At 33.3% G+C, this 21,447-nt stretch overlaps 1 protein-coding gene across 13 annotated transcripts in view; it reads left to right on the plus strand.

Moving 5' to 3' along the window:
* Positions 1-21,447, plus strand: part of USP15 (ubiquitin specific peptidase 15) — a 134,571-nt gene that overhangs the window by 72,930 nt on the left and 40,194 nt on the right. For 4 of the 13 annotated variants that reach the window (XR_011540517.1, XM_070621924.1, XM_070621927.1 and 1 more), the window contains 2 exons: positions 9,689-9,775; positions 15,955-16,099. Coding sequence is in view for 8 of the 13 variants with exons in the window: in XM_070621924.1 (XP_070478025.1) it covers positions 9,689-9,775; positions 15,955-16,099 (232 nt within the window). In the remaining 5 variants the exon portion in view is untranslated. Of the gene's footprint in view, positions 1-9,688; positions 9,776-15,533; positions 15,697-15,954; positions 16,355-17,467; positions 18,732-21,185; positions 21,286-21,447 lie in introns of those variants that run through there. The other 9 variants (XR_011540520.1, XM_070621925.1, XM_070621928.1 and 6 more) reach the window with 6 other exon arrangements.

A 21,447-nucleotide genomic window follows, 5' to 3' on the forward strand; every position in this document is an offset into this window, starting at 1 on the left:
TTGCATTTCTAAAAAATTACTTTAAAGTAGAAAAATTGTAGAAACCTGGAGCTTCCTAAAGAGAGGAGAAACCTAATCAATGGATTATCCCTTAACTTTCCAGAATATTTGTTAAATGTTTACACCTTATTCCTTAGCCATAGCTTCTAACTGAGGTGCAACTTTACTTTGACTAATTTGTACTATTAGTTTTTTCTGTGTGGCCTCATTTAGGTATAGTTATTTCAAAGTATGCCTTTGAGATTATTAATGTTACGCTAATGAAAAGATCCAAATTTTGCTCTTTTTCTGAAATAAGTAAAAATTCCTTTTGTGAGTGTAGCATGGGAATTGATTTAATTCAGACGTTTTCCTTAAATGCTCAAACATATTGCCAAAAAGACCTGTGATTAAGTATCAGGTGAAAAAAATTAAGGGTTATTGATGATTGTAAAGAGGCAGTTTTCATGGGAACAATCCAAAATCAACCAGATAAGGCATGAGAGGCTAAAAAAAATCAAATGGAAAACCAAGGTAGTAGTTCTTAGTCATATGCTGTCCCTCTGCCATCTGTGTTGTTCTGATTCACAGAATCCCACATTGGCGACTGACCCCCTAAGTATGAACTTAATCTAGCGCCGTGTCAGTATTTCACAGCGCTCTGTCCATGAGTGCTCTGCTTGGAGAGGGGGAGCGCTTTATAAATAAAACCATTGCGCACTGCTTTTTGGTCAGGATAAATAATAAACATCTATGTGACTCTGCAGAATATGGTTTTCTTTCTGTTTTTTTTACATCGTCTGTTTCAATATTGTACCTTTTAAATGAGGGTAGAAAAACTTAGTGTATACTTCTTTAGAGTATTTTAGAGCGTAATTAAGCCCGGTTTGCATGTATAATTGCAAATTTAAGTGTATAAATGGATTCAGAAATAGTAGACAAACCTATTTGACTGAAAATTATTAAAATACCTATAGGAATCTCTTATCACATAAAGTATTGTTTTCATTTTAACAATAAATTGTTCGGAGACTTAAGTATTTGTGAGCATGACAGTCTGCTTATTTGAAACAGTAGATTTGGTTATGATGGTTTTGTTCTGCTACTAAAGGAGCTATGGTTATCATAGTTCACAGAGAATTGGCTCTTAAAGTTTCTATGAAACTTTCATACTTTCATAAGTATACAAATTCATTACCAATGTTAATTGGAAGTGGGAGATTGAGTGATTTTGGTTTGTAGTTATTGAGAGGATGGCTCAAGAACCATCTTTTCATTCCTTCTGATTCATTCATATTCACATATTTTAAATTAATAACATGTCTTCAATTTGACATGCAACATATGAGCCATAAATCTAGGGTAATACTTCAAAATCTGCGATTGTTGTCATTTTTAAAGACATTTTGAAGTTTCATAAATTTTCTTTCACACTATCTCATTTTATCTTGTTGTTCTTATTGTTCTGATTAAGAAAAAGATATAGAATGACTTTATGTGACTCTGACATTTAAGGTAATGGAACAGCCAAAGAAAATTGCTTAGGATGCAATGAAAGATAGGGAACCAAAGCTTGGAGAGTATGAGAACTGCAGATATGGAGTCATATTCCTAGAAGTGAGAACTGTACACATATATGGTTTATCTAATCAAAAGTGTAAAGCGCTATATACTAAACCTTAAAGGGTATCCCTAAGTAATGATATAAAGCAAAAAGATCAACTAGAAAGAATAATCCTGAAGGTTCAAGAAAACTTGGATCCCATTTTGTCTAAAGGAGCTTCTAGAAGAAAGGGAAGGGCCAGCAGTGCTAAATGATTCAGAGATTAGGGGGAAACAGAAGAGATTCAATCTATTTGACAGGTGGAGACAGCATGATGGGAATGAGAAATAGATTATAGGAAAGAGAGGTGAATACTCTAGTCAGAAAATGGAACAGTTGGTGTAAATCACTCATCATGACATGTACTGAAGAAGAAAGAGAACTAAGGTGGTATTGAATTGGAAAGGCAGGATTCCTGCAGAAGGAGAGAAACTACTTTATATAAAGCTTTTTGTTGTTTAAATACGTACATCCTTTCCTAGGTATTTCTCGTCTGAAGACAAAGGCATCATAATAATGTTAGAATGAAATTCCTGTGTACTGTTGTTTACCAATGAACTACTTTTTTCTGGTTATTTTACTTTAGTTGTCCATACTCCAAATCCTTTGTGGAATTGCCTGTGCTTGCACATAAACACACTTCCCATAACTCTGTATGTTGAGGTTTCTCAGTTTATTATTCATTAAGATCTTGATTGTGTATGCAGATTTTCCTTTGAAATAGTGAAAATGCACATCAATTAAATAAATCTTTTCTTCATCTAAACAAGCGTGCCTACTTTCTGTTTTGGAAAGATAATGTATGATGTAGAACCATGTCTCCAAGTTTTACCACACAGAGCATGGTCACTGGTCAAGTGCATTAACTGGTGTTAGAATCAATATTGAAAAGCCATATCCAAGTTTAATTGAAGTTAGAAAATTTAGACAGTATATTTCATGCATAGATGAATGTAATTTAAGTGTATAGTTCTCATATAGACACTTGATATTCACAGGTACTTGCGAATAATTACTGATTATTTTATTTCTTCCTTTCTCCCCTGGTTTGTTCCAAAAAGGATTTGAGCAATTTATAGTAACACATATAAGTCAAGGTTAACTATATGAAGAGATGCAGAAATCAGGACAAATGGAAAAATAAGCATAGTCACAGTAAGCTGAAGCCAAGGGTGAAGTTCACTGGTAGGAGCAATAAGGGCTTTTGAAGTTGGTAAAGTTGGTCTGCAAATGTATAGACTTTTTTGGGTCCTGATTCAAACTAACCAACCGAGGGAGAACAGATACTTTTGTGACAATTGAGAAAAAAATAAACAGTGAACTAAGTATTAGATTGAGACTGACAGTGGTATCGAAAAAGATCTCTTACCTGTTGGGGATGCATATTGTAGTATTTACAGGTGAAATTATAAATGTCTGGGGTTTGCTTTAAAATAGTCCAGCAAAAACAGGGGGAAAGGAGGCTGAGGGGATTATAAATAAAACAAAAGTGGCAGAATGTTAATAATTTTTGAAACTGAGGACTGATGTTAACTACATGAGGACTTGTGTATGTTTGGAAATGTCTGTAATAAGTTGAAAATAAAAATAGGTTGCACTTTTGGTGCTGAGATTCATAATGGCTGAAAAAAGTATAATTTCATTTTTTTAAGTGGGATTTCTTTTATAAATACCACCTATGACAGTCAAAATAAGGAACAGAAGTAAAGTTATGAGAAGCAATTTATATATAAATTCCCTTAAATTCTCTTTTGTTTATCTATAAGTACCTAAACTAACACCCTGCCTGCCGTAGAGGAGGCACACAGCAAATGCTTGTTGAACTGAACTCATCTGTATCTCACAACAGTAAAGGTATTTAATTTTTCAAGAGATGTAAATTTTTCTTTTTCTCTAAGAATTTATCTTGGGTGATTGCTAGAAATGGGAAGAGTTTAAGGTTTTTATAAATCAAGATAATTTTTGTTTTATAATGTTAGATTTTACCAAGTTGAGTTGTTTTATGTCAGGTTTCAAAATAACTATTATGAAAGATCACAAGTGGAGCTGTATTAAAATAGAGCCAGAGCAGCCATTTCAGAGGAATTGCCTTGCATGTCGTGTTTTATTTATCTTCCAAACTAGACCAGATTGCCAAGATTCCAAGAAGTCAGTAAGGACAAGAATATCCTGTTTGTAAGAATTGATGAAATTGGGCTTTGCTGATGACTGAATCTCAACCAATCAATGAAGTACAAACCTAGCCTTACCCCATCTAACACCAGTGAAGTCTTCTTTAATACAACTCGCTTTGTTCTCTTTTTTCTGTTAAAATCCCAAGCCCCTTTCCAGTAATCGGGACATTACTGGGGTTTCTACCTGAATCTGCTCCCCAAATTGCAATTCTTTGATCCCAGATAAATGCTTTGCCTCTTAAACTGGTTTCTGTTTTTGCTGGTTGACAGTATAAAAATCTTTGTTTTGCTTATGTCAGCATTCAGATTTAACTTCTCTACATTTTGGTTGCTCAATATAGTATTAGATTTCCATGTATGTTAAATGTTCGGTTATTTTACCAAGAGTAAGCTGTGTTTTTCTGTAGAAGTGGGAAGTTCAACTAGCCTTGAATTGCATGCTTTCAGTTGAAATATTGGGAATAGAAGAATCCAAATACTGCATTCACTTGTCAGGGATAAAGTTTAATTTTCTCTCTTCATGAAATCATTTCAGCTAAATTGATGTTTCGCCTTCTGTATTTTTTTAAGAGATGAATCACTGCCTTATATTAGCCCAGACTAGCCAAAATTAGATTAACACTAGGTGAGTGGCTTAGTACCTAATCTTTGTATAATATTCTAAGCTTTTTTTTCTCTCTTCGCTTTAGAAAACGACTAGAACAGAGTTGCTAATGAACAGTGTGTTTTGCAAATTACATCAAATAAAAAGAGCTAAAGGGCTCCACATAGTGACTAGTCAACTCCTAAAATAATTCCACAAATGTTAGCTAGATTGTACTATGTGTAATCTAGGTCAAAAGTTGGAATCAGAATACATAAATGATCTGTTAACCTTCATCAGTAATGTCTGTAACAGCATTTAAAAAGTGTTATCAAGCTTCAAATTTACCTGTGGACCGCATCCATCCTTCTCTCTCTGATCTCCATGCTATTTGAGGACAATCTCTCTATCAACGGTATTTATTGCAGTGCTTTCTAGACCTTGCCTTTTCTTTCATTATCTCCTCTCTCCTGCATAGAAGAATGCCTGGCATACTGCACACATAGTAGATACTACTTCATTCTATTATTTCTGTTCTAGTATCGTCTTCCCCCCGCCTATAAATGTAAGCAAATCTCTCCAATCTTTAAAAGCAAAACCAAAAAAAAGACATAAACTTCCTCCAAATACCTTTCTTTAGTTTTTCTTTTTTTGACAGCCAATTTCTTTAAAGTCAATACTATTTCTTACCACCATACAGGAGTTAACAAAGTCCTTATTTAACTTTTTTTTTTACCTAGTTTGTTTGACCTCTCTTTAATACTTTTTTTTTGATAACTGTCTCCGAAAGAATTACTCTTAATTTGAATCCGTGGTTACACAGTTTTTCAAGGATTATTTTCACCTTTTTGACCAATCCTCTAGCTGGCTGGCTCTCTTCGTCTCCAGGGCTGCCATGTTTGGTTGTGCAGGTTGTATACTGCACAGCTCTTGGGGATGTTGTTCACATTGCAATCTGTGTGAAAGGGCCTCCTTGGCACTGTGCGGTAAACAACTTCACCGGCTATATGCAACAGCTCTGCTCACGCTTTAAATGCATTGATATTCCACAAATTTCCTTCTGAGGACCTCTCCTTTCATATGGTAAAAAGTTCTCAAAATTACTGGATGTACTCTATGCTAATCCTGTCCCTCATCTCAAACTTACACAAATATGCCATTCTGTATTTCTAGCCTAGAATTCTTCTCAATTCCAGATTTTTCCTGAATGTCAGGAGGACTCACTATGTCAGACTGAACTCAAAATCTTTTTACTCTACCTCTCCCATCCCCTCAACTTAAACAATATCCGTATCCTGTATTCCCTATTTCAGATACCATCTTGAGTTCCTCTTTCAACATCATTTCTTTTATCTAATTAGCTGATTCTACCTCCTAAAGCTGAAGTTTTCAAAACTTTTGATCTCAGGACCCCTTTTACATTCTTAAAAATGACTAAAGACCTGAAGAACTTCTGTTATGTGGGTTATAGCTATTGATACTTATATTAGAGGTTTTTTAAAAATTTTCTTAGTATTTATTTATAAATAACAATACTAAACCATTATATTTTGACATAAATAATATTTTTATGAAAAATAATTTTTCCAAAAAGCAAAAAGTTTACTGATAAGAATAGAATTGTTTTACATTTTTGCAAATTTCTCTAATATCTGACTAAATAAAAGACAGCTAAATTCTCCTGTGTGTTTGTGCATTCAGTTTATTGTGATACCTTGTTTAGGTTGAAGTACCTGAAGAATACTCAGCCTCACACAAATATGTAGTTGGAACAGGGAGGAAGGAGTATTTTCAGATATTAGTAGCACATCAGAACTCAACGAGTGGTGGTTTAATGATGAAAGGTCAATTGCAATGTGGAATCTGAAACCATATCAATGAACTTTTTATAGTTAAATTAAAATCTATCATGTGTAACTTGATGCAGTTGGAAAATATTGGTTCACTGAGTTATGCAGATATTCCAGATGTTGACATATTTCATTATACAGTATATTTTTTAATCACATTTGTTGAAATATCACCAATCTTATGAAAAAGTATATGTAATAGGAAGCTATCGAGCTTACAGTGGCAAAGTCAAATTTCCCAAAACTCTATTTTTTGCTTGAACACTTGAATTTTATCATTGGCAACAAATATTTTCAGTTGTTTTCCTTGAAGTAACAGGCTCCCTTCGTTCATTTTTTGAGAAAATGTCTGCCAGATAGCCTTTTATGTAAAAGAGTGGAAAGAGTGGTGTCATGAAAAGAGTGGCTGGTTCCACTTGAAACTCAAATAATTTCACAAGTCTTTTTCCTCATGACAATCATGTTACTTCAGTATGTAGCAAATGTGCTTTATGCACAGTTCCCAATTTGTCACACAATATTAAAAAGAAGTGTAATTAAGCTTCAAGATTTAGTAAAATCAGTACTTTGAGTTTTTTCAATGTGAATATTCCTAAGTGAACCTGCGTTTTCCGCCATGGAGGCGGTGAAGGGTACTATGTCTCAGTATGTAGTTTGGTGCTGCTTTAATTCATGCTAAGGGATCTGCAGTTTTACCCACCATTTTTTTTTGCACTATCAGCACAAATATTCACCCAGGGAAAGAGGTCACATAACATTTAAATAACAATTGGTGTTACCATGAAAATAGTTTTGACCTCATAGGTGCTTTGAAAGGACCTTGGAGCCCTCTAAGGGGCCATGGACTGTACTTTGAGAACCACTTCCTAAACATGCAAGACATGTTGCCCTTGCCCACTCCACTGTCTTAGCCCCAGTCTTTATTAGTTCTCGCCTCTTTTCTTTGTATAGTCTCCTAAATTATACCCCCATCGTCAGTCTCTTTTACTCAGGAGGTACCTTCCTAGAATCCAAACCTGATTATGTTGATGCCCTATTAAAATCTTTCTACACTCCCCAGCACAATTGGATAAAATCCAAATTCCTCCATAGAACATAAAAAGTCCTTTATTACCCTTCCTACCTTACTAACTTCTGTTCCTGTCTGCACGTACTTCCTACTCTTGCAGCCGAGCTGAATTTATTGGTAATTCCCTAAATACATCATGGCTTCTATTGTCCCATATATTTGCATGTGCTATTCTTTCCACCTGGAACACTCTCACTTCCAGTTCCCACAGCTGTGCACATCATTTATAATCATCTCTTGTTACTACCCACAAAATTTTATATTTGTTATAGTTTTTGAATTTGTTATGGGACTTACACTGTTTATAGTTATTTTGCTAATGTGTCATTTTCCCCCATTAGACTGTGGGCTGTTTGAGGTGAGGAAGTGTCTGTCTTCGTTTTTCTAGCACTTACCCAGGGGGAGGCGTACAGTAATCACTTAATGAATATTTGAGTGTTTCTATGAACTTTATGGAAACTTCTAATACTGTCCTTGGGTAGAGTTGCTAATGAATAGTAAGAAGGCCACAGATGGGCAGAAAGAGGAAAAAACAAACAAAAATATATATGTGTATGTATATGTATGTGCCTTAGCCACTTTATTGGATGTAGTAATAAATCTTTATTTCCATAGTTTTTACTATAAGTAAAATTCAGGGGAACGTTTCAGTTTTTATCTACGTTCCTGAAAAATCATAGTGAACCGAATTAAATTGTAGTCAAATGGATCACATTTTAAAAAGTTAACCTCCTTAATTCATTGTAACTCAATCTCTAATAAATTTAAATTTTTTTCCTAATTTAGCATTGTTAACATGAAGGCAAAAATGCCAAGATACTTCTACATTTCTACTAATATTTTCAAATAACCTCTTAAAATGTTAGGGTATTAAAATTATCTAAGTGTGTTCTCTGCAATGTTTTATATTAAAACTTGATTGGTTGTACTTTGTATTTTGAGCTTATTATTAGTACAGTAAAATAAAATCTTGTAAGGATCTTCTGTCAGAAAGCACTTAAATAGACGTCTCACTTAATGTAAACTGCCTGTATACAGCCTGCATCAACAAAGAGAACCTCCTTTAAGATGAAGAAAAGAATTTACCAAGGGTTTGTAAGGTATAAAACTTCAAAAGTTAAATAAAATTTTTTAGATGTAAGAAATTTTATGACTCACCATTTATTCTGCATAATGCATTGCAAATATGTGGATTTAGCAAAATCCAAATTTCCTAAAAGCAGATTTTGTAGATTATACTTTCCTGCTCATTGACCATTTCATTGTTCGTTAGCACTTGAATAGAGGAAATAAAATAATTTAAAAAAACTAAGGACTTTGCAGGGCTGGCCCAGTGGTGTAGTGGTTAAGGTCACACAATCCGCTTCAGCGGCCCAGTGTTGGCAGGTTTTGATCCTGGGTGCACACCTACACACAGCTCATCAAGCCATGCTGTGGCAGCATCCCACATACAAAATGGAGGAAGACTGGCACAGATGTTAGCTCAGCGACAGTCTTCCTCAAGCAAAAAGAGGAAGATTGGCAACAGATGTTAGCTCAGGGTCAGTCTTCCTCAGGGGGGAAAAAAAACTAACCACTTTGGGCCTCACTAATTTAGAATTTGTGATGACTGAGATACTGGACTGAAAATTAGCTTTTTACAGCCCATTGGCTAGATGTTGCCTAGTAAATAAAAATTGTTTACAATATTACAAGGGAAATTAAATCTTTCAGAGACCTGTAAGTACATTAAAGTAATCATTCCCGTCTAATGGCCTTATTGATTATAAATCATGCTTTTAAAGCATATTAGTTGATTAAAAGCCCATTAGTAATTGATATTTCTCCAAAAAGATTCTGAATTAGTGAGGTGTATAACATGTAGTCAGGTTTATGTCTTTTCAGTTTTTGCGGAGAGAACTTTGGCCAAAAAATTACTTCTTGGGATTAAGTTTGAAATTGTCTTATGCTGCTGTGTCCCTGTTGTACGTCTTAAAGACCTGGCACATCCTCCCATCTGTGTCAGTGTGTATAGTTCAAATGCCATGGCACCTGCTAGACACAAAGTGGATTTCTTTTACATGCTTCCTTAAAAAATTAGTCTTTTAATTCCATTGATTTAAGGAACTTATTGTTAAATATTAATAATGGTTACCTGAACTCAGAAATAGGTGTATCGGGTTAGTAGATTTATAGGAATAATAAATATCAAGTTGTATATTTAATTTGATAAATTTCTTTTGAAAATAGTTCCCTTTTGTATCATTTTTTGTGTGAAAGAATACATTGGAAATTGAAAACTGAAGGATATATAGTGATTTTGCTCATAAAACTGATTTCCAGCATTCATTTACTACATACATTGTCATCTGTTAGTTCTTTTCTTTATTTCATAATTAATTTCAAAATTCAGCATTTTTTATCTAATTTAACATTTTCATATTTTTAAAGGTCCCCAGGTGCATCCAATTTTTCAACTTTACCAAAGATCTCTCCTTCATCTCTATCAAATAATTATAACAACATCAACAACAGAAAGTAAGCACTGAATCTTAAAAACTCTTTGTTTAATTGATCGCCCTATTGTGGTTGCAAAAAATCTCTTGTATCTAAAATTTAGGATAAAAGTCTTAATGCATTAAAATTGATTTTCTTTTAAATTACTGGTCACTTCTTCTAGGAGTAACTTCACAAGAAGAAAAGCACAGTTATAAACTTCTTGATTTAATACATACTACAATAATTTACTAAAACAGAAATAAAGCACTTTCAGAATTTTACGTTCTAAACACTAATTATTGAAATATATATAGAAATCTGTGAACTCAGTGTTTTAGGAAGAGTATAAATTTCAGATGTCATTTTAGAACTGGATATGTAATCACCTACAGTGTATAGTATTTTTGTAAAAGTATACGTCAGTGATTCTCAACCAGAAAGCATACACAAACTTTTATGTTTATCAGAAAGGCAATCACTTTTTCTTTAAAAAGTTTAGAGAAACATTCCTTGCACCATCGTTAATAATATTCAAAATCTTGGAATTTATAAAAGTTATGTGAAAGTGATTGCTATATTGCTGTAAGAAAAAAGGTTGAAAATCACGTGGACTTCACCATAACATCTGACATTATGTACTACCTTGAAAATTGGCATGGTTTTTGTTTTACAGAAAAGGATAAAAAAGAAAACCTTTATTATTTATAATTAATCCAGTCAAACTATGGAAAGAGCTTTAATCCACAGATGATTTATCCTCTTTTTATTTCTTAGATACATACATGGTGGTTTGTATGTTAGGTTGACAGTAATTATGTAGTTAAATATTTGCAGTACTTGTCCAGTTCATAAATGGCATCTGATTATCCCAAAGAGTAAATTCAAAAGGACTAAAGGTATTTGTGAAGTAATCTTTAAAATAACACCATTAATTGAATTTATAGGTTTAATTAATTTTCCCGTAAAATCCATATTTTTGAGGGGGTGGGACTTAACAAAATGATGTTAACATATATGTGGATTATAAATATATATAAGAATACCCAAAATAATTTTGGAAGTAGAAAATAATGAGAAAGAATTAATCCTAATAAATATCACAGCCTTGTTGTAAAGATATAAGAATTCAGGCACCATAGTACTGACCCAAGAATACACCCACAGATCAGTGGAGCAGAAAAGACAGCCCAGAAACAGACCTTTGTGTGTGAAAGAATTTAATGTGATCAGAAAGCATTCTAGACTAATGGAGAATAGGGACATTGTCCAGGAAATTGTTGGGAAAATTGGATCACTATTGAGAATTTCTCTTTAAAACTTTAAATTAAATTAGCTTTTTAATTGTCAAGCATATAAGAATTAAAAGACAAATAAATGGAAAAAATACATGCTACAAATGACAAAAAGTAAATATTCTTAATGTATCAGGCTCATAAAAAATCAGTGAGAAATTTTCCAAGACAGTTAGAAAACCGGGCAAATGATGCAGCCAAGCAATAAAAATAAAAGAATTAAAATATATAAACATTTTAAATGCTCAAATTCATGTACTTAAGTTAAAACCATAAAAAACTCCATCCACCTCCCCCACCTCAATCTCATTGGGCAGAAATAAGTGATGATATCTATTCTTGAAAAGATTCTATTTGAGTGGTTGGAGTGTTAGTGCAGCTTTTCTAGAAGAGGCTGCCGTATGTATCAAGAAGATTTAAAACATTCATTTCCTTATTTCAGTAGTTCATAAAAAGATATGTGTCGCATAGTGTAATAGCATTACATTGTACTGTAACAGTGAAGTATTGAGGAGACTACGAATAGCCAAAATTGCAGCATAGTATGTTCTCCTCTGTTTAAAAATGTATATCCACAGGCAAAAGGGTGAAAGGAAATATCCCCCTATAATCTGGTTTGTATTTTATATATCTTTTAATTAAATTCATCAAAAGTAATTTTTTCATAGGCAGTAAACTATTACTTGTGTGCTTCTCCCAGTTGCAGGCGGCTCCCACATTTAGTATAACAGAATTCAGTTCCAGGTATAACATGTATTTATAGTTATTCTTTGGAGAGATTTTTAACATTGTATATAAACTGTACTGAAGATAGACTTTATTTTGACTGGAGTCACCATATTAGTATATGTGGTCTTGTGTTTTTGTTTTTGTCTTATTTCCCTCTCATAGTAAAAATGACAGTATAGTCTGGTCTCAAAACTTCCCACTACAGAAAATGCTGAGAGGAATTAGAGTGTTTTCTTAAGTTTAGCACCTGATTAACTGATGATTCTACTTCTCTGACTAGATTGTATTTTTAGCTATTTATATTTGTCTATTTTAGGTACTAAAATAGTTCTTTCATATTAGGAAATTTTAATAGCAAATAGCTACTGAGGTACCACCATGCTTAAGAGTAAAGCTTACCTTCTTAGTAAGGAACAAAATTTAAACACTTATAAAATGGAAAGCTTTTTTTACTTTAAAAAATTTGAATTAATATTATCATCATAATTATCTAAACAATTATTTCACATAAAATTTATTTCTTGGGGCCGGCCCCCTAGCCAAGTGCTTGGGTTCGTGCACTCCACTTTTGGTGGCCCAGGGTTTTGCTGGTTCAGATCCTGGGCGTGGACATGGCACCGCTTGTTGGGCCACGCTGAGGCGGCGTCCCACATGTCACAACTGGAAGGCCCCCGAACTAATAGTATACAACTATGTACTGGGGGGACTTGGAGAGAAAAAGCAGGAAAAAGAAAAGAAGGTTGGCAACACTTGTTAGCTCTGGTGCCAATCTTTAAAAAAAAAATTTGTTTCTTGACTTTCCATTCAACTTGTGGAAATAAGTAGCACCTTAAGACTTCAGATAGAAATTGCGTAGTTTCTTTGATTAAAAGTATGTAAAATTGGTAATAACCTTTTTAGATTAAATAAATTTTTAAAACTTCATATATGTGGAGATATATTAAAATCAATAGTTATGACACAAGTTTATATGAAATTTTTTTATGAATTTAAGACTTGAATCAAACTGATACATTGCTAGGATATAAACTTATCATTTCCAGAAATAAGGATATTACGTAGTCATAAAGGAATTATTTCATTTAAGTTTAATAGTTTTTGTTAAACACTAATACTATGAAGAATCATTTGCTGGAATATTGTTTTTTTACCTTGTATAGTGTTTTTCACATGTTAGTCCATACAGTGTTTGTCTTTGCCTCAATTATAATTTAAGTACATTTTTAATAAGTGCCAAATTCTCTTTCTAGTCCCTGCATTTTTCCGTCTTACTGCATTTGCTTTGATATAATACTGCCTTGAAAAAAATCTTTTTATAATGTATTTATTTTCTCAACTCTTGGCATTCAACATCAGAGCACATTTCTATTTTTCTGTTAATTCATTTAAAGTTATTTTCTTTGAAATGGAAATGACTCACTGTAAGAGATTAAGCCATGCAAAAGAACTGGATTTTGGAGACTGCCAGAGCTAGGTAGCTGTCTGGCTCTTGACAAGTTACTTGCTGAAAGCATCATTTCATTAACTGCAAAGTGAGCATAATTTTGGTTATGAGGATTAAGTTATAGATTTATAGTGTTTATAATGTCAAATATAAGTGCGAATTGAAAAGTCAGTCTGAAATTATTATAGAAAGGTAAGTGCTCAATTTTACAAAAAATAATGGTACATTTTTTAATGTATCTTCATTTAAGATGATATATTTATAAAACAGAATTATCTAGTATGGCATTAAAATTCCCATCCAGATTACTGGCAGATTTTTTTATTTTTCAAAGTAGCATAGCCTTATAGAATGAAGACTAATTTACAATCTTTAGGAAAAAAATAGCAGAAATAGTCATGAAAGGTAAGAGGCTCTCCTGAGGGCCTAGGTTTCCGTGTACTTTGTCAAAGTCTTTCAAGAACTGTTGGTTTTGGTATTTTCCATGACAGACTTTAGTATTTAATTTAGAAAGCACATAAAATGTGGATTATAAGTGATTAATCAAGATAATATTAAAATATTTTAAATTCATCAGTTTTCATTATTATCAGTGAGGATCTAGACTATCTCAGTCTTTGGCAATCTTACCCCATCACTTAAAATAAATGTAGATATTCTTTAACTAAAGATTCAGATTTTAAAAGACAAAACCAAAAAACTGCTTTTGCAAGTAAGTGTTTTGTTCATTTCTCAGTAAATAGGAATCCCTATCCCAGCCCATTTCATCCTGTTGCCACAAAGAATGGAGTTTCCGGCATCCATTTGTGTTATGTGTGGAGAGAGACAGATGTCTGAATATATACTTAAGTAAAAAGCATGTAAATGTGCTTTAGTCTTTTCACGTACGTGTGTGTGTAGGCATGAGCACGCATTTAGGATACTTCCCACTGTACTCTGTTTAAATTTTATTATAATTTTATAGCCAGACTATGTTTTTTCTTTAATGTGTAGAAAATGTAGGCCTTAGGTTTTTATAATATATATAGCAGACCTTGATTTTTAGCACTTCTTATACATAGGAATAAAAGAAAAACGGGAGTCAGCTTTTTGTTACATATCCTCGAAGTTAGATTCAAGAAGCCAATCATCAATCATCAAGTGACTATATGTTGAATTGCTAATAGGTGCCTTGCACTTTATTGGTTACAGGGTATATAAAGTAAAATATGAATCATAAGGCTAGTGATCTGCAAAAACCAAAAGATGCTTTAACTCTATTTTTTGTTCTATGCATTTATTTTTTTAAGTTTAAAACAAGTAAATAGCTACAAGTCTAGCAATTCTGAATTTGAATTGATGAAGGTTGCATTTCTGTGGGCCCTGCTATTTTTGTTTAATCTCAGAGTGGATTGTCGTTTGAGTCTGGAATTTGATCTTGTTGTTTGTTTTGGAGGGGGGTGTTTTCTTAAAAATGCAAAATTATTGGTGGGCTAGCATTGTGTGTGTAATTTTTGGTTGGTGTGCTTTTGTGTGTTTTACCTGTTTAGCTTCTTGCGGGGTATGTGTTTACTAAAGGCGCTGTTAGAGCAGGCAGTAGTTCACTTAAACTGTTGGAGTAATAAAGTGAGAGTATAGAAACTGCAATAGAAAGTATTTGAAATTATAAGTAAAAACTATTTTTAAAAAATAATACCAGGAATAAATCGTAGCCAGCTGAGATTGTCAGTTACTGATTCATCTTGTTTATTTGTAACACTGTGTTCTTAAATTTACATTATCATTTGCTTCTAGCAAATGACCTGAATTCTCATTCAGGTTTGTTCTAATGAATTAAAAAAAAGGTGATTGAAAGTATACTTTTAAATTATATCCAAAGTATCTATCATAAATATTTTATAAGATAACCTATTAAAAATTAAGGGAGAATCCATCCTTTTTCACAAAATTATTTTTTATTACATGTAAAAAAGGGATTAATTAACTTATTGGTTGACTTTTCTTGGTTCTTTCCAAAATTACCCTGATTCTCTAAGGTTGAAGATTACGTAGTTTTTTTAAGATTAGTATTTATTATACCTGTGGTATAAATTATCCTGAGGTTATATTCATCTAGTTAAATAAACTGCATTATTCTAAGAAACTAGAAGAAAAGCCAAATAATACTGAAATGTACTTGCTTAGAATCATTTCCTTTTTGCATCCCTGATCACCCCAGGCTTTTTTCCACATTTGAATACTAGATTTTGATGGTCTAACATAGAAACTATAAATAGAATCTTCAGTGCATCAGAACAGTGATGTCACAGAGGCCTTGGAAATCTCTGCTCTCACCTGTAACTAGAGCGGAACTCTCACTTTTTCTACTGTTCTCACGCTGTTACAGCAGCACGATGTAAAAGGGACATAAATGACATGATTTATTGCTGCGGGTGGTGTTTAAAATCTGAATGTTTTAAATTTGATGGAGCAATGAAGAATGGAGCAAGCTGTGAAGCTGCTCCAGTTAATCAAGGGTAGAAAGCTATAATAGTGGTTTGTGCTGGTTGGTGTGGTATATGATGCGGTGATTTTGTTGATTGGATGAGGAGTATCTTAATTAAGGGGGTCATTTTGATTTAGGTTCATGTCTTAAAAAGTACCTGAGTTAAGTGCTTTATAAAAAATTTAATGACCGATCATCCATCTCAAGTAGGTTTAAAGTACTCTGTTCATTATAACTATATTGTAATAATTGGCTGCATTATGAAAAAATATTTTTTGTTTTCTTCCAGTGTGAAAAACTCAAATTATTGTCTCCCATCATATACTGCTTATAAGAACTATGATTATTCAGAACCTGGAAGAAACAATGAACAGCCAGGCCTCTGTGGCCTAAGTAACTTGGGAAATACGTGTTTCATGAACTCAGCTATTCAGGTAGGTCTTTCTAAACAAAGTGAAACTCGTATGTTTCATGGAAATAAGTAATACAAGAAAAGTAGAGTTGAGTTTTATATGTCAGAACATGAGTGTTAGATGTGTTTTGAGATTTTCCATTTTCATGGAAGATTTAAGCATACACATTTGATTCATTCATTCTAGTGCTGGTAGTGGAATACCATTATCATATTCCTCAATTAGGTGGCATGTGATTGATTACCATATAGAAGATTAAATATTACTTCATGAGGGGCTGGCCCCGTGGCCGAGTGGTTAAGTTCACGCGCTCCGCTGCAGGCGGCCCAGTGTTTCGTTAGTTCGAATCCTGGGCGCGGACATGACACTGCTCATCAGACCACGCTGAGGCAGCGTCCCACATGCCACAACTAGAAGAACCCACAACGAAGAATACACAACTATGTACCGGGGGGCTTTGGGGATAAAAAGGAAAAAATAAAATCTTTAAAAAAAAAAAATAAATAAATAAATAAATATTACTTCATGAAAAAATATAATTCCAAACAGAAAACCTGGGCTCTCTGAGAAGAAAAAAAACCTAGTGAGATCTCCACTTTTCATATTCAGTAGAAGTGTCTTGCTTTTTTTTGGACATTGGTGGGAATACTAGAGAATAAGTATTTTATGGTCACCAGACCTCTAACTCTAGATAACATTGTTTTTAAATCTTTTTTTTTTTACCTTAATGTGAAATTAAGATTTTAAAAAATTTTAGGAACCTTCCTTTTTATTCATATTTTAGCAAATCGCTTTCCCTTACAGATCTTTTAATTTGGGGATGTAAGAAATCATTGCCCCTTTTTTCCCTTTGTTTCTCCATGGAACTTCCCTTTTCTTCCTGCTCTGTCTAAACCCTCTTCTAACTTAACTTGTTAAATGTTTATGTCTTTGGTTGATTTTAAAGTAACAAGATCTGTATAAATTTTAGCTATCACTGTCACTATGTATAAAATTAGAGCTGGTTATTTTATTCTCCTTTTACAAATAAAATTCTGTTTTTCAAAAAGCCCAAAATAATGGTAGACTATTTTTGATATTTGAATTTTAATGTTTTTTTGTCCTTTTTTTTGCAAATTCTGAATTTTCTGTTTTTGTTTTTATTTATTTATTTATTTTTTAAAGATTGGCACCTGAGCTAACAACTGTTGCCAGTCTTCTTCTTCTTCTTTTTTTTTTTTTGCCTTTCTGCTTTTTCTCCCCAAATCCCCCCAGTACATAGTTGTATATTTTAGTCGTGGGTCCTTCTAGTTGTGGCACCTGGGACACCGCCTCAGTATGGCCTGATGAGCGGTGCCATGTCCACACCCAGGATCTGAACCGGCAAAACCCTGGGCTGCCACAGCGGAGCATGCGAACTTAACCACTCAGCCACAGGGCCGGCCCCTGAATTTTTATTTTTAAATCTGCAATTTTCTGTTCTCTATTTGCAGTTTAATACTGAATTTCCTATACTCGGGAGGCAACCTCCAAAAATATAGATTAAATATAGAATATGGATTGATAAGGACATTATTGCAGGTCTTTTTGACTATATGAGCAAAGTAGAAGACTCTTATTCATTCAAAATTCTAAGTAAATCCTTTTGTACATTGTCAGTAATCTGGTTATCTCCTAAATTAACTACTGTTTTTATAGCATTCTTAGAAAATTAGAATTTAACTGTCATTACTCTCTAGACCAGGCATTGGCAATCTTTTAGAAATGCACAGGGGGCATAATTGGTTGATTTCTGATTCTTTGTTTGGAGTTGAGCCAGTCAGGAAATAGCCTGGATGCTCAAGCAGATACTGTGTGGTTAATAAACTCTTTCTTTAAACCCTCTTTGATGAGTTATATTGTTTATACTTTAATGTGAATTGTGTTGTTCAAAATTTTTTTCCAGGATCCTAGCACTAGTTAAATCAACAATAATAAATTCTTAAATTTTTTATCTTTATTTTTCTGGAAGAGGAGAAAGGGAATTCATCTCAGAAGAGCAAGCTGAAACATTATTATCCTGACAGTTATTTAGATAACAGTGAAATGCATGGGTGCTGAGCTGTCAGAGATAGGGACAGGCAGACAAATTGTAATTTTGTTTGAATATCTGTTGAACTCTCCTACCTGATCACTGAAAATCATCTTTAGTACCATCTCTGGAAAATGTTTTATAGGAACAGTGGTCACATGACTACCAAAAAACCCTGTGCTCAAATCACCAAGTCATTAATCCTTATATAACTCCTTATCCTTGCATTGCCAAAATTACTTTGGTTCTAGAGACTTGTTAGAACTTGAGAGGTTTTTTTTTTTAATATTCTAGTATAGAAAATCATTCTTGGTGCTTTTTCATAAGGATTAAGAAAATATTTTAGAGTGCCAGCCTGGTGGCACAGTGGTTAAGTTCACATGTTCTGCTTTGGTGGCCAAGGGTTTGCCAGTTTGGATCGGATCCCAGGTGCGGACATGGCACCGCTTGGCAAGTCATGCTGTGGTAGGCATCCCACTTATAAAGTAGAGGAAGATGAGCACAGATGTTAGCTCAGGGCCAGTCTTCCTCAGCAAAAAGAGGAGGATTGGCAGCAGTTAGCTCAGGGCTAATCTTCCTCAAAGAAAAAAAAAGAAAAGAAAATATTTTAACAGCATCAGCATTAAAAATTTGAGTCTGTCAGAAGAGAACAAGCATTAGTGTTGATGCTGATCATTCATGGGAGGCTCTGGCTTGAATTCAGACTAAATTCCTTTGGAGGCAATATTACATTCTGGTTTTCTGTGCCTTTGATATAGGCTATTTAGTATTTTGTCTGCATAAGATTAACTGCAGTTTCTCAGAAATGAGTATTAGAATTAAATAGTCTAATCAGCTATGTTGAGCTAGATTTGGCATTTGTTGAACTTTCTTGTATATGTTTAAGGTATCAGAAACTTCATTTTATTAGTCTTTGCTTCCGTTCAAAACAACTTTATTACAATAAATTGGTAGATCTAATGCTGACCCTCTCTTCTAGTATATTTCACCTTCACATGCTCCATTTCCACAGAGATAAGACATAAGGGTAAAGTTTGTTAGGATGATACTTTGTTTATTTTCTGGTAATAATTATAAAGTAAGAAAATTTTTTAATGAAAATTTTAGCAAAGTATTTTTAAGCAGTGGATATTATTTCATGTCTGTATTTTGGTTGGAAACTATACTTTCTCTAAAATAAAACCCTCCAGTCAAGATGAGGAAGAGAAAAAATGAGTTTTTATTTTTGCTACTTTTGACTTTTAATCCAAATCTAGAATTAGAAAAGCTAGTACTTCAGTTTTATTATCTTAAAGTGTCTATGATTTTTAACTGATTTAGATGTTAGCTCTCAAGATGAAAATTCATTATAAGAGGGAATACAAATGGTGTCAGTAGCCTTTATTCTTCTGTTTGATGAACACATGTGTAAGTTCTTAGGTCCACAGGCGAATAGGGTAAAAGATAACTAATAGAAGGATTTTTTAAATAATTTTTTTAGGTACTGTTTCCTCACTTATGCTTTTTTTCAAGTTGCCTTGTAACTTCTGTGAAATTAAAGACGATGAACTTCAGAAAATGTTATAAAGTAACATTTCTACTGATAATTTTAATGTAATTTCTTATATTAATTCAATGTATCAATTTATAGAATATTCAGTATCCTAAAAAATATGAGTGGGCATTTTAGTACATCGGGCAGTATAATTATTGACATATCTAAAAAAAAGGAATGTGAAAAGCATACCTGTTTTTAACTGTGAGAATGGGTTGTGCTTAACCCATCAGTAGCCTTGAGATGATGAAATCTTTTGATTGCTCATGATTAAAAACTAAACAGCACTAATCCAAGTGTGGTTTAATATTATTGTTGTTATTATTCATTTTAACTATGTTATTCAAGATTTTCTCTGCTGTAATGGCATGATTGAGTATTAAATTTTTCTGATGAGTATAGTACTGCCATATAGTTTCATTTATTAAGTTCCCATTTAGTGAGTGTCAAACATGTGAGATACATTTTAGACATGGATTCTGACCTTATGATGATTATAGTCTAGATGTCATGCTTTTCAAACTTTTTGCTTTTTACCATGAAAATTTTAAAAAAATTATTAGTATGATAAGTTTAATTGTATCTTCAATATTTAAACAGATGCAGTGAAGTTGCTTTGGTTGGGTGAAGTGCCCAGAGTCCTGTCTGCTTTCTTTTACTTTCCTTAGTGGTCCCCGAAGCATTCTCAAGGGATCCCAGAACTCTAAGGAACAGTTTAAAAACCATATTTTGGCTAGAAAAAAGAAGGAACATGTTAATAATTAATAATATAGGTTAGGAGCACAGACTATGGCATTACACTGCCTGGATTGAAAATATGCTACTTATTAGCTGTGCGGCTCATTTCCTTATCAGATGAGGAAGATAATAGTACCCATATTTTAGGAGTTTCGTGGGGATTAAGTGAGTAGGTGAATATAAAGCTCTTAGGATAGTGACCAGGACATCATAAATAAATAGGTTTATATTAGGTTGATATTATTTTGTCTTGTTTTTAAATTCAAGGAATTTGAGTGGAGTGACTTTGGAAAAGTTCTACCTTCCATAGCCCCTATATGTGTTCTTCTTTCCTACAAGTCTTATTCCACTTTGACTGGACCTAGTAAATGAAGAAAGAATTGACTGTACTTTCCATTCTTTTTCACTTAGTATAGGCAATAATGGTATTTATCATCTGCTTCATTTCCGAACTGTTTTTAGTTCGGTGCTTCCTAGGCAAACTGATAGCCAAGGGATATAATAACATAGAACTGTTTATGAATATTAAGTCTGCAGGGAACTCAAAATTCTTGAGTTCAGGTTATCCTTGGCCTCAGCTTCCTGAGTAGTTATGATTACAGGCATATACCACCATGTCCCAGTGATACAAATAAGTTAACAAAATAGTTTTCTAGTGTCCTAAATGCTTTATTCCATTGAAAGAATGTCTAGTTTTTAAAATTTGCATTATTGGAGGTAATTTTAATTAGCATTAGTTGAGTAGATTCAGGAGCACTCCAACCCTTGTCTTTTTCATTGTCAAGGCGTAGGAGGCTCATGATTGGCTTCCTGGAAGAAGCAGCTCTTCAGATGGATTTGAAGCAGGGGAGTGATATGGTCTTTTCCACTGGAAAGCAGCATGGCGTAAGATGGTTGTTTTCAAACTCTTTACTTGAAAGTAATAGGGCTCCTTAAATAGACTCTAAGAAGTCATTGAAAAAAATAATAGCAATCAAGGACCTGTTCATTATTCATGTCATACAATATAAAATCAGTTGGGATTCCAGGCATTTTTAAAGTCAACTT

The sequence above is a fragment of the Equus przewalskii genome, chromosome 5, assembly GCF_037783145.1.
Source record: "Equus przewalskii isolate Varuska chromosome 5, EquPr2, whole genome shotgun sequence".
Lineage (NCBI taxonomy): Eukaryota > Metazoa > Chordata > Mammalia > Perissodactyla > Equidae > Equus > Equus przewalskii.